This window comes from Maylandia zebra, linkage group LG20 (assembly GCF_041146795.1).
Source record: "Maylandia zebra isolate NMK-2024a linkage group LG20, Mzebra_GT3a, whole genome shotgun sequence".
NCBI classification, from domain to species: Eukaryota; Metazoa; Chordata; class Actinopteri; order Cichliformes; family Cichlidae; genus Maylandia; species Maylandia zebra.
Window position 1 is genome coordinate 31,051,890 of NC_135186.1, and position 13,436 is coordinate 31,065,325.

General features: G+C 41.4%; 1 protein-coding gene across 5 annotated transcripts in view; it reads left to right on the forward strand.

Moving 5' to 3' along the window:
• Positions 1 to 13,436, forward strand: part of LOC101467505 (arf-GAP with coiled-coil, ANK repeat and PH domain-containing protein 3) — a 73,287-nt gene that overhangs the window by 26,106 nt on the left and 33,745 nt on the right. For all 5 annotated transcript variants that reach the window (XM_076878637.1, XM_014407457.3, XM_004560355.3 and 2 more), the window contains exons 2-4: positions 4,637 to 4,694; positions 11,150 to 11,269; positions 11,957 to 12,010. In XM_076878637.1, the coding sequence (XP_076734752.1) occupies positions 4,637 to 4,694; positions 11,150 to 11,269; positions 11,957 to 12,010 (232 nt within the window). The remainder of the gene's footprint in view (positions 1 to 4,636; positions 4,695 to 11,149; positions 11,270 to 11,956; positions 12,011 to 13,436) is intronic.

Sequence of the window (13,436 nt, forward strand, 5' to 3'; positions counted from 1 at the left end):
AGTGGAATATGATTAGAGAGAAAGGTTGTTGTAAAGAGAATTATCGCTTCAATCTGCAGCTCTTGCATTAGCATTTCAGCTTATTGTTTTCCTGTTTTGGATCACGGTCTCTGCTCTTAAGCTGCTGCAGCAGCTGTTCTTGAGATAAAAAGCTCCAAATAACCTCGGTACACGACTAAGACATAGTTAGAGACCAGCTGAACTGACATCTTAACCTCAGAACCCAAAGGTGGACACAAAAATAACCTGGTTTAAGTGAAGGATGTGACTAAAATTTTCCCACCACTGCTGTCTGAACTGAAAACATTTTCCCTGAGAAGATACTTTAAACCACAAAACAGCTGGCCAGCATGGACATCACACTTATTTACCTTCCAGAATTTCAAAAGATCTCCGTTTAGCATCAGGTGGAACTGGTTAAGACGTGCAGTGGTTCTCGAATTAACGAGAAACAGAGGTGTTCTGTGACTTTGGGCCAGTAAAAGGCACCTCAGCCTCTCCCCTGGATGCCCAGTCAGCACGCCACCAGCCAGAAACCACCAGACCTGCAGCTTGCTCAGCACAATCTCTGTGTTTATTATGTTTTTACACCGTGGCTTAACTACACGGCTTCATGTCGGATGAATGTTTTAGACGGCGTGTTTTAAATGTACTGTGGGTGTTGCTGTTGGGTCTTAATCAGCCATTAAGGAGCGCCGTGTTTACGTGAGTTGATTGGTGGCGTCTGTGTGAACCACATCTGGATGTACTGCTGTTTAATGGGCTCCCGATGAGGTTTTAATGGAGGTGGTCTCTTGTCGCTCCAGCCCTGTAATGAGTCGCGTAAGGCACTATTTGGCTTCCCCGCTCCTCTTGGTGTGAATGAGGGTCAGCTCACAAGCACATCAGGGACTTCTGCGGCCCACTTAAGAGACGGTTACCGTGGCTACAGGCCCGAGGCTCCATCTGCATGTATTATAGGAGGCGTGTGCATTCAGAAAAAAAGGGGAGTGGGGGGGGATACAGCTTGGAGGGAGCAGCTGTCCTACGAGCCGGTCTCTGCACATCTGGGACGGCTAGCTGGGGTGTCACCACGCTGTACCCGAAACTCGTCCATCACTGCAAGACACACATTGTTCACATTATGGTGTTGTTAGACCAGCGTAACTGAGGTTTAATGTTTGTGGCATCTTTTGTGTTTGTGTACACGATGTTTTGAGAGGATTTTTCCACTTTGCCCAACAGACTGGAACTGAAACACTTGGTTAGTTTCAGTCATTTGTTATCATGCCAAACATTCTGAGGTTTTCATTTTCCATGATCAGGGTTTTTGCCAGCGTTTTGAAAGCCTGGCCTAAGTTGACCCCCCGTCAGGCAGGGCTAAACATCACAGATTTCTATTTATTAGACAAAACCTACAAACATTACATTGACTAACCTGTGATTTCCAAAAGTGTGGGGACTATCATGGTACTGCAGGTGAGCCAGCAGAAGGTATTTTCAGCTTTTAATTTTCAGTTTTGACATTTAGTTTTAAACTGTAGACACAGAACTAGTGACAGCAGTAGGATATAAATAAATGGCACGTTGGTTTTAATTTTCCGACCCATTTTTGATCCTGAACTCGCCTTGTATGTCGTGAAGAGAAGAAGAAAACTTAAATTGAGCAGAAGTAAATCTTCTTTGGTTTATCTCATCAAACAGTTCAGATGTCCCATTGTAAATTTTGTGGTAGGCATTTTTTTCCCCAGTATTTTTCTGTATTTTATCCAATAATCAGTTAGTGGATTTAAATAATGAGTAGCAGATAAAGCCATAATGAAAAATAAGCTAGTTTGAAGGGTTGGCCTAAGCCCAGTGGTCGACCTTGATAACCACAGCTTCTACTCTCACCACATGAAGGATCATCTGAACATCCATCCACCCATCCTTCATCAATCTTGAATCTTGGACAAAATGAAACATACAATCTTTTCAGCGAGCTCTGGTCTTCCCCTGATTGGGATTCCTTTAGACTCGAAGAAACAGAGACCCTTATATTCACAGTGTTGAAGTACGCCGATTTCACGGATTCTTTTTGATGGTAGCGATCAGGCGGAAACTTTTACTTCCAAAATCAGACGTCTTTATTTGCGCTTAAAATAAATAAAATACAGATGGATCCGGAGACCTAGCTAACTAGCCTACCCCCACTACGTCTAGCGAGGTCTGGCTCACAACTGGAAGTCAACACAGTCTTATGGGTTTGGTGTCCCGCCCATTGTACCCCCCCTTCAACTGTCCTGCCTGCGGTCTTCCCCACTTCAGCACTCTAAACAAAATCACCCAAGTTTAAGCATAGCTTTCTAATCCTCTCTACCTACAATGAAAAAATGAAAGCATGAGTACATAATCACATTTCCCACAAGCACCCTTTCTCACAACAGCCTCATTGTTTTGGTTACTCCAAAATAATGAGATTGGTTACTTCTGAGAGCACATGACCATAGTTGAGGGTTACAACATGATGGATTGGTAAATCAAAAGCTTCTCCTTCAGGTTCATCTGTTGCTTTACCGCAGCAGACATGGCCCAAAATACAATACACCTCACGATCCACCTCACCAATCACCCTGAGAAGTTAACTACTTTTTTTAGGGCAGCAAGTCTGCTAGAACAGCTGCTATCTATTTTTAACCTTATCTCGTTTCTTAATAACTCACAAGTAGTCGATTATTATAAAAAAAAAACCACCCTAAGCATCTAAACTCTTCTGTGGACATTTGCAAATAAAACATGACATTAAAATCAGTCCCAAGAACTGCTGGAGCCATGAACACATGAGGAGAACTAGCCTTTTGAAAAGCGAGCGCCTGCTAAGCGCTGCACTATCACATTTTTTAAAAAGAGCAGCTTCTAAAATGACATCAGCAATGAAAACAGTTTCGCTCACTGGCAGATAATCCCTGGGCGTGGTTGGGCTCAGAGCCGTTCAGCAGGAGATCAGTTGAGGTTACAACAGCACGTGTCCACATGTGGAATAATATGGTATTGATTATTTAGGTAATGCATGTTTCCATTCTGCACGAGTTAGAGCTTTTGACAGACATTTCCTCTCTGGAGCATTTCTCTCCCCCAATCCTCTCGGTTCCATATTAAGGGAGTAGAAGCTGTGGGGGTTGGAGAACATGTGCCATCCTCCGTCCCATGAGCTTGTTCAAGCGGATTAATCCACCAGTGGCCAGAGAGGAAGAAATGAGTCGGAGATGTCTATTCTGCCAGCCACGACTGCAATCTGATGGAGCTGCTGTGCGATTCGTAATACAACATTGATATAAAATTTGGAAAAGGAGTCCTGTGTGTAAAAAAAAAAGAAAAAAAAAAGTGTGAATTGTCAGACATCTTTCTTCTTTTCCCTCGCTCTCACACCTCCTGCCCTCCATCTCGACCTTGCTATACAAATTTGCCATGCAAACAACACCTGTTGTTTACTGCTTTCCCTCTAAGTCTGTAGATATTCACATCAACTATGAACACATTAGATTTCTGACGGGCGGCTCAAGATGGCAGACATGCTTGCGCTTGGGTAGACTGATGCTAATGGTAGTTTGACTTGTATGCTTACCTTGTGCGTTTTAACTCCACTGGATAATTCCAAAACGTCACTCCCTTTTTTCATTTTGGCTCAACGTGCATTAAAGCAACAAACGATTTTGAGTCTTTAGGGGTGAGCAGTAATGCACATTTGCTTGTAAAGGTGGTTAAATTGAGCAACCAGGCATCCAACAAGTCCTTATCATTAAACAGTGAAGGAAGACTTCAACACACAGCACTTCCAAATTGCACACTAGCACTGGATGAGCCAGTTCTCCCAGATTTGAAATCCCAAACAGGACAAATCAGCTGTGCTCAGCCATCTGCAAACACAGAATTTGGGTGTAATTAGTTCTGCTGGTATTTGGCGGTAAAGCCAAGTTTTAACAGTGTGTGTGCTCTAGGCCTCATAGATAACTGTACAGCTGCTTGGATATTTGTGTTGCCTGGAACAAGAGATCCAGTCTGACCGACTGACCAACATTTCCATCCCTGGGGTTCACGCTAAAAATTGGAAAATGTGACTACATGAAGAAGCTGGCTGTAGATCATATTTAAACCATCAGCAACAGGAAGCACATACCGTAACAGATGAGCGGCACATAAGGGCGGTGAACGTAGACGTGCTTGCAGCGCACATACTCTGACATGACCTCAGCATGCGGAGGAGCCTCTGAGTGGTGTTCATAAGGCCTGTGTCATGCTGCCTCTGGGTGTAAATCACACGTCTCTCAAGGGTGGAGAGGGGAGCTCCAGATGCGGCTGGGTGCGGTTTCAGTGTTGACAGTGAGTAGGTGGACTGGGGGTTGTGTGATGAGCCAGACAGCTATGTTCCCCTCGCTGCGGAGAGACCATGTCTATCACTTTGTTTTGACAGAGCTGAGCTGCTCCCAGGATGGCGTCTCGCTCATTAAAAACACACCCGGAGTCTCGCCTGGCTCCGCAAAACTCTGTTTCATTTCTGGGAATGTGGGGAATAATAAGACTATTGCAGATCAACTGTTTTCCAATAAGTTAACATAATTCAATTTGTTACACATTACCACACGTGTAATAATGGATTTTTCCTGCTTTTATTTTTCAGGGCGAATATTGATGAGGTAGAAACAGAGGTGGTGGAGATCGAGGCAAAACTAGATAAGGTAAGACGGTTCTTCTAGTTAACTAGTTAACATACAAAGATGATGCTGTAAGATGTTGTGAAAGGGAAAAATGTAGTGCAAATTGTCTTAATATTTATGTCTGTGGGCTTTCTTTTTACTTCTACTTGTGTCTTGCCTTTGCTTCTTTCCATAAAGAAGTTATTGCGAATGAAAGACTGAAAACAATATTGGATAAACAAAGTAAGCGTTCTATAATGTTTTCAGTTTTCCCAGTCCACGCTGTCAGTACTTGCTTTGTTTTTCTTGCTCTATAAGCAGTAAACAGAAACCAGGCCAAGTTTCAATAGCTTTTTCAAAAACGTGTTCAGAATAAATGAAACAGAAACTCAGCCCCGAGCACACCTGAAGGCACAAGACCTGCCGCCTTAAAGAAGCCAGTCCGGTTTTATGAAGCTTAGGGGCACCAACGTTTTTTGGTGTGTGTGTGGTTTTTTGTTTTTTTTAGAAAAGCAAACATAATGAGGTCATGGCATTAAGTGTCAGTGTGGCAAGCTGTAAGATTGCTGATACTAAACGTTCACTTGCAACATTTTTTCAGCTAAATCGTCCAGTCTTAAAGATTGTGATTTTTTTTTCCCTTAAAATTCAATCAAAAAGGTGATCTGAAACTCTTAAATTAGAAATCTCTATTGCAGATTTTTCTGAAAGACAGTTTCTTTTATTTATATATATATATATATATATATATATATATATGATAGATTGCATTTATATAGCGCCCTCAAAGCACCTTGCAATTCCAATACTCATTCACACACTGGTGGAGGCAAGCTGCAGTTGTAGCCACAGCTGCCCTGGGGCAGACTGACAGAAGCGAGGCTGCCATATCGCGCCATCGGCCCCTCTGGCCATCACCAGTAGGCGGTAGGTGAAGCGTCTTCCCCAGGGACACAACGACCGAGACTGTCCGAGCCGGGGCTTGAACCGGCAACCTTTCGGTTACAAGACGAACTGCCAACTCTTTGAGCCACGATCGCCTTTAGCGCTTGTAATCAGACCCCTAAATGATGCCAGTCATATATTTAGGAAGATTAAAAAAACAAGTTATTTTCTGTTTTTCTCTTTTTTTCTTACAAGGAGAATTTTTATACTTAAAAGTCAATATTTTGTTAATATTTATGTTAAAATCTGAACTATCAGAACTGCGTGTTTGGATAGTTTAAAAGTGAAGCAAAGCAATCTTTTACACTGCTGCCATCCACAGAGTTACACAGCCGTGCATGCACCTCTCTCCATGAGAGCATCTCAACTATATTTTTAGCAGAAATATCTCAGTTTGCACATTTGCAGAAGTATAAAATCATCTTTTTTTCCCCTTTAAAAAACCAAACTCTGTTGTAAATTAGAAACATTTGGAGAAGCCCACCTAGTGTGCCAAAGAAGCCTATCCCATGTTTTATGTTTTTAATTATTAATGAGGGAATCCTTGCAAACATACACTGACTGCAGCCCTGATTGGTAGAAATACTGCAGAACTAATGGCTGAAAAAGAGGAATTTTGGTCTCTTTCCACATTTTGTCACACTATATTGAGTTGCGGCAGACCTTAGCCACGGCCTGCCTATTACACACAGGATTATATCACTGTGTAGTGCCTAATCCCTTAGTGCTAACATTGCTAGCATAATGGACGGGGTATTGTTGCTCGGCCCAGTTGAAGAGTTCAGCTCAGGTTTGCTGAAACGTGACGTGGCAGCAGTGCAAGATGGGGATTACAGAAAACATCAGACTGCATGACTTTCAGAGCGTGCAGTTGCCCTGTAATAAGGCATCCAGATGTTCCAGCTGTAATGCTCCTGTCACAGGTCCATCTGGTGCTGTTCTCAACCTAACCCTGACCCTGACTCTGACTTGCATGTGTCAGAAAGAGCCAGCGCTAATCAGGCTGTTCTTTTACTGCCATCATTGTTGGGAACCTCCATTGTTAGTTCATATACCAGACCACAGGCATTCCTGTCATTATTAATATTCATCTACCAGGGTCTTCACAAAGATGCATTTAACCATCAACATACTCTAAAGAGGCTTACATGAAATTTGATCATCAGTTGTATAAGACTGCATAGTAAAATGGTAAATAATAAATTGCATAAAAAGCTAACTTCTTACGTGAATCTAAATATTTACATAAATATTAGCTGATAAGATTTGGGTAATATAGGTAGAAAAAGGTTTGTTTAACATTTAAATATATTTTCTGCATATTCCAGCATATAAAATAAAATATGTTTTTGTACTTACACTCACAGATGCTAATGTTTTGTCACTTTTTACAGAATCAAACTCAAAGTAATGTCAGTACTTCCAAGCATTAAACGCTGCATGGTCATACTCTCTCCCACGCTCCATATTATCCATGTTGATCTGCACACGTCTGTTGCTGCCACGGACGTCACGCGCTCGTACGTCATTGTCATGAGACACTCTCACAAACAAAATCGCGGTTTAGTAACACAGTAACGCAGCGTGCTAACAGGAAAGTTACAGTAATCGGATTACTTTTTTGCAATAGTAATCCCTTACTTTACTTGTTACTTGAAAAAACCGGTCCGTGAGTCCTTTCGTACCGAAAGTTGAGGCTTGGGTGTGAAATTTATAGTTTTCAGGGTTTTCAATCGTTAACTCGGTTTCCCTGGCTCTTTTTCCGTGTTGTCGTTGTGTGTCTTATTTTGAAATAAATATTTACGCGTTACCATACCATAGCTACCAGAGAGTATTAACTCATTCACTGCCAGCCATTTTCAAATGGCTGGCAGTGAAACACAACAAGACTTGCACCACATTTTTGTCTCACTGCGCAATCCCTTACGTGCGCAAACCCTGCACCTCCTTGCAGGTCTACTTTTACTGCTGGTGGGCTTCAGTTCAACTTACGTTGACTGCCATTGACGTCTATAGACGTCAATGGCAGTCAACGTAAGTTTTTCAATTGACGTCTATAGACGTCAATGGCAGTGAATGAGTTAAGGGGCAGAGAGGAGGATGTTACTCTCAGTGTTTTTGGCACATTTCAGGAGGATGCTGCTAAAAAAAGTTACACAATTACACAGTGAATTTGCATTTATTATTATATTTACAAAATACCACAGCTTTTGTCTTGGTCATATCATTTTATTTTGTTGTATTTATCCGCGACACCTGAAAGGCCGGTCCGTGAAAATATCGTCTGACATTAAACTGGTCCGTGGCGCAAAAAAGGTTGGGGACCGCTGCACAAGAGGACAGAAAAGTGTGTAATTCCTTACTGATTGAGAAGTGAGTACTGGACATTGCTGGCAGTCACTGGGTCAGATTAGTTGCAAAGAAGTATACGGTGCTGCATGGAAAACCTTGGGATTGTTGAGGTCACCTGTAGTTTACATTGCAGACCTGCCTTGAAACCCTACAACTCTGCAACCAGCTTGTTTTGAATGGTTGGCTTGCAGGACTAAGGCACAGCTTTTGCTTTGATGGTGACCAATATCTGTTTGTGGTTTGTGTTATAGTTTTTACTCCTGTTCTGTGAGTTGATGGCAAATTACGGGTGACTGCAGCAAATCAATCTCAAGGAGATTTTTGATGTGGCACTGTCTTTGTGAACAGTTACACCTAGCCAGCAACCACTCACTAGCTTATTGGAGACTACACAATGACTGGTTTCTAGGCCTGTGTGGGACTCATAGACCGCATGAAAGATGGACTCAGCTACCGCCTCCCATTGGTTTGTGATGAGGTGTTCACCTGTTTCTGCTGCACTAAGGGGTGGAGCTGACTGTGAAACTGAACCAAATCCTCCTTTCTGACTCCATCATAATCAGAATTTGCAAAATAGACTTCAGTATGATTTGAAAGTAGTGATTATGCACCTAGAGTCATCAGGAAAGCATTTAAAGAGGGCACAGAGTAAGAGAGCTGATGGCTCTGAAGTTATCCCCTTCTGGCTTTTAAAGACCTTTGGGAGATGCAAGTTTAAGGGACTTTTAGTCCCCCCTTCTTTTTTTTAAGACCAGGAAGCAATTTTATACTTTTGTTCAGTCTATCTCTACACAAATCTCTTTGCAAATCTATGGGGAATGCTGCAGACTGGCTGTCTGGTGAGCTTTAGCAAGCTTTTTGTTAATATTATTAATAGCAGGATAGGTAAAGCCTTGTTTTCAGTCATAATGCTAGGCTAATGGTGAGTTTGCTTATAAACCAAAGAAAAGGCCACATCAGATTCATGTCTGGTTAGCAGCTGGGAGGAAATGAGTCTTGCTGGAGAAGACGGGTGCTGAAAAGCAGAAAACCTGGCATTAGAACACAGAGTGAAAAATAAGAAGAGATTAATTTTCCTCTCATGAAACCAGAAGCTAAACAAAGCAGCCGTTATAGCAGACAGAAAAAACCTGCTGACAGAGAAAATGTTCTTGGAAATGCACAAAAACATTCATGCTGAGTTGCCGGTGTCTGCTGTCCATTATCCAGTCCTGGATAACATTGGCTCTTTTACATGCGTGCAGGGTGGCTAGCTGATGTCAGGGGCTGACATACGGAGCCCACCTGCACACACTGCCATATGTGAACACAGGTGATGGATAGACAGCACACATGCAGCTGGATGACTCCATTCCCGTCTGGGGCTCAGGTGCGATGACGAGTTGAAAACGCAGAGAAACAAAAGCTTGAGTGTTGTGACTCGAGCATGTGATGTTGAGTTATAAAAACCGCTGGCCTTAAGCGTGGATCGTACCTCAGTGATGGGTCACACGGAGCCTCATGTTAAGCAGACTTCTATTTACCACATAGGTGTTGACACATGGGAGAAAGTGCGATCTTTATTTACATTCAAGAGACATGCATGGACATGCAGTATAATTTTAACACCCGCAATCCAGTCTTTGGACTGTGGGAGGATCACCTGGAGGAAACCCACACAGGCAAACTCAATAGATGGCCCCAGCTGACCTGCAGGTTGGGCCAGGAATGTTTCTGTATTGCAACAGCGTTAACCGCTCAAACACGATGCCGCTGCCATGATTTTATTTTAACGTTGTAATTTCGATATGCTCTTTAGATGTCAACTGGCTTTCTACTAACCCTGCTCAAACTCATCAACACTCTTCTTCATGGATACCTGGAGGCAGGTCTTCATTGCAACACCTTCATATGCAAAACTGTCATTCGATGTTGTGCAATTGGGAAACACCATATGAAAACCAGGCCAAGATTTCAATCCAGAATTTTCTTTTTTTTTATTCAACTAAAATTTTAAAACTTAAATTAACATAACCAAAAGCAAATTCATATAAAATAAACAAACAGTATCCCTTCTTTGAATTATTATAGGTTAGCAATAAAGCAAATAGATAAAAAGACACTTGTACATATATTTGTAAATGATAAAACCTGAGATTAAATGCTTCGCTAGGTTTACAAGAAACTGAAAGATGGACCAGAAAAGGCTAATTTTGCTTGCTGGCTGGCCAGGTCGCATCCCCATTCATGTGCAACTGCATGAGCAGGGATTTTCTCATCACATCTGAGGTTTGCTAGACGAGCATTTAAGGGAAAATAGCATGTTTTTATTTGCAGTTTATCCATCATAAGTTGTTTAATAAACTTTACTTTTTTAGATCTGAGTTATACTGCAGAGAGTCAAGTTACAATAATAGATACTGGAACTATTATAGGATATTTATAGGAAAACAGCCCTCTCCTGTGATCTCTGTAAATCTCTGTTTATAGGCCTATTTGCTAATTTCAGTCAACATTTGAGAGGAGAAGTATCCAAGATATAGTCTTTGGCTAACGAGTTGTGATTGATAAGTTGCTGTCACACCATCGCTTTTAAAACCCTTAGATCAGGGGTCTCGAACTCCAGGCCTCGAGGGCCGGTGTCCTGCAGGTTTTTAGATGTGTCCTTGATCCAACACAGCTGATTTAAATGGCTAAATTACCTCCTCAACATGTCTTGAAGTTCTTCAGAGGCCTGGTAATGACCTAATCATTTGATTCAGGTGTGTTGACCCAGGGTGAGATCTAAAATCTGCAGGACACCGGCCCTCGAGGCCTGGAGTTCAAGACCCCTGCCTTAGATGGTGCAAGTGAACACGTGGATGTGGTTGCAACACCTGTGACTGAAGTTAGTTATACCTCAGACTCTAGTGTCCAGATGGATAATATCAAAAATTCAACCTTGATTTTTGTGCCAGGCTGTAAACATCTTTCTTTTAATTTATTTTATTTTTGACCATTCAAGACTTGCTCAGAGCGGTTAAAATGACCTCTCCTTCTTAAATGAATCCAGTTTTTTTTTTTTTTTTAGGCCTTGGCCTTATACAGATTCTTTTCTTTCTGATATACAAGGCCTGCCCATCGTCATCTCCTTAAGCTGAACTACAGCCCTGCTAATACGATGCGTGTGTTGAAAGCTTCAACATCTTTCATTTAACCCCTCGTCTGTCTTCTGTCCACAGCTGGTGAAGCTATGCAGTGGAATGATCGAAGCAGGAAAGGCCTATGTCAGCGCCAACAAGCTCTTTGTCAACGGCATCCGGGATCTGTCTCAGCAGTGCAAGAAGGACGTAATGATCTCGGTGAGATTCTGAAACAAAGCCTCGGTTTTATCCATCACAGACTTTAATCTGGTATTATTGGCCTCATTTGTCTTTTAGTCGATATGGTTGTGGAAGGTTTTAGCCTCAAAAATCAGCCAAAAAAAAAAATCAGCCTTTTTTAGCCTCAAAAAGCAGCTAATGTCCGAGGAGAAGCCTCGGACATTGTTTTTGTGTGAACAAACCTGATTACTAACAGATTAGTCAGCGAGGATCAAATCAGGCCTGGAAACTTACTTCTTGGCTCGACTCACGACTCCGGCGTCTTGAACTGTTTTCATTGCTACTGACATTAAGTACTATTAAAAGCCTTTTTGGCTTCAACTGTATGACTAATTGTGAGTTTCTTATTAAAGCCTTGTTCATATTTGTAGTTTCCATTGTAAACGAATAAAAATAAATGGCATGAATCAGTCCTGCAATTATAGCTCTTTTTCCTGTACATGGTACAGCTCAGTGACATTAACCAGCTTAGACTTACTTTTAGCTTTGTGGATCTTTTTATTTTCTTCCATGCAGAATTCATATAAATTATGGTTTTAGTTTCTGACAGATTTTATTTGCTTCTTTTATTCACAAAAATGAAACTATTGTGGCGTGAGACTATTATGAGAATTTTTCTGGATGTATTGTGCAGTTAAAGACTGGTTTTTGTTATTTTCTGTGCAGGAGTGCTTGGAAAAATGCGGGGAAAGCCTGCAAGAGATCATAAACTACCACATGGTAAGCCAGCCATGCACTCTATATACATTATACTGAGACAGAGTGGTATCATTCGAATTTTAACTGGCATTTAAGGCTACATTAGGGCCTTTTATTCCTTTTATTTTAACACTGATGGTCACTGAAACCATCTGTGGCTGCATTAATGTCAGTATATACAGCTCACACTGAAAGGCAGACACTGACAGTGTCTCCTTAGGTTGTTTTTATATGGAAATACTCACCAACGGGGCACCTTTTAATAAAGGTTGTGTTAATGGTTAGTGAATAATTAAATTATCCTTTACAGCTCATTTAAAGGCCATTTATAAAAACAAAATTACGGTTGCCAGGTTATTAAAATCTCCCATTGGCAGGTACTTTTCATTTCCTTTTAGTAAGCCTAATAAAGAAATCCTCCTGGGTTTCTCACTCACAAGTAAGCAATCAAATTTGTAGTTTAATTCAAGGTTTTAATGATCAAATAATGTTCAATGGTTTTAAATAGACAGATTTTTGTCCAGTTTTTCTGCAGACCCTCAGAAATACCACAGTATTTCAGTTATAATAATAATAATAATAATAATAATAATAATAATGGATTGGATTTATATAGCGCTTTTCAAGGCACCCAAAGCGCTTTACAATGCCACTATTCATTCACTCTCACATTCACACACTGGTGGAGGCAAGCTACGGTTGTAGCCACAGCTGCCCTGGGGCAGACTGACAGAAGCGAGGCTGCCATATCGCGCCATCGGCCCCTCTGGCCATCACCAGTAGGCGGTAGGGTAAAGTGTCTTGCCCAAGGACACAACGACCAGGACAGAGAGCCTGGGGATTGAACCGGCGACCTTCCGGTTAAACCACATCTAAAGATTTTGACGGTGTGTAAACACCCAGTAATGCTTTTTAAAAAGATGTTGAACTTGGCCAGACATCTAAATAACGTAAAGATTTGGTAAAAAGTGGAAGGTGAAAAAAAAAAGTATTCTCAAGTCAGTGAAAAGGCACACGTAATGTCTAAATAACTCTTCCTCCTTAACTCCTGAGTTCCTCATGTTGCTCCGCTGTGTTTAACTGTTTTAGGCTTGTACAAATAAGTCATAATGCAATAAGAAATAAATAACTAAATTCTATTTATGTAGCACATCTAAACTTACAATGGAGACATTCACACTGCTTGCGTACAGCGGCGCAGTAACAAGCTGTCCTGCATTCAGACAGTACCAGAGGTCAACAGTTCTCGAAGTGAAGTCTTCAGCTTTGATCTAAAAACAAAAAAGTCACAGTTGATACAAGTTGATATATGAACTACAACTGTGGGGATTAAAGACAAAAAGTAGCAATAAACAAAACCTGCCACTTCATACTGTATTATTTAATGCACAAGGAAGCAGTGGGAGCTTGCTAACACTGTCTCAAGTGGTAGCAAGCTGATTGGAAA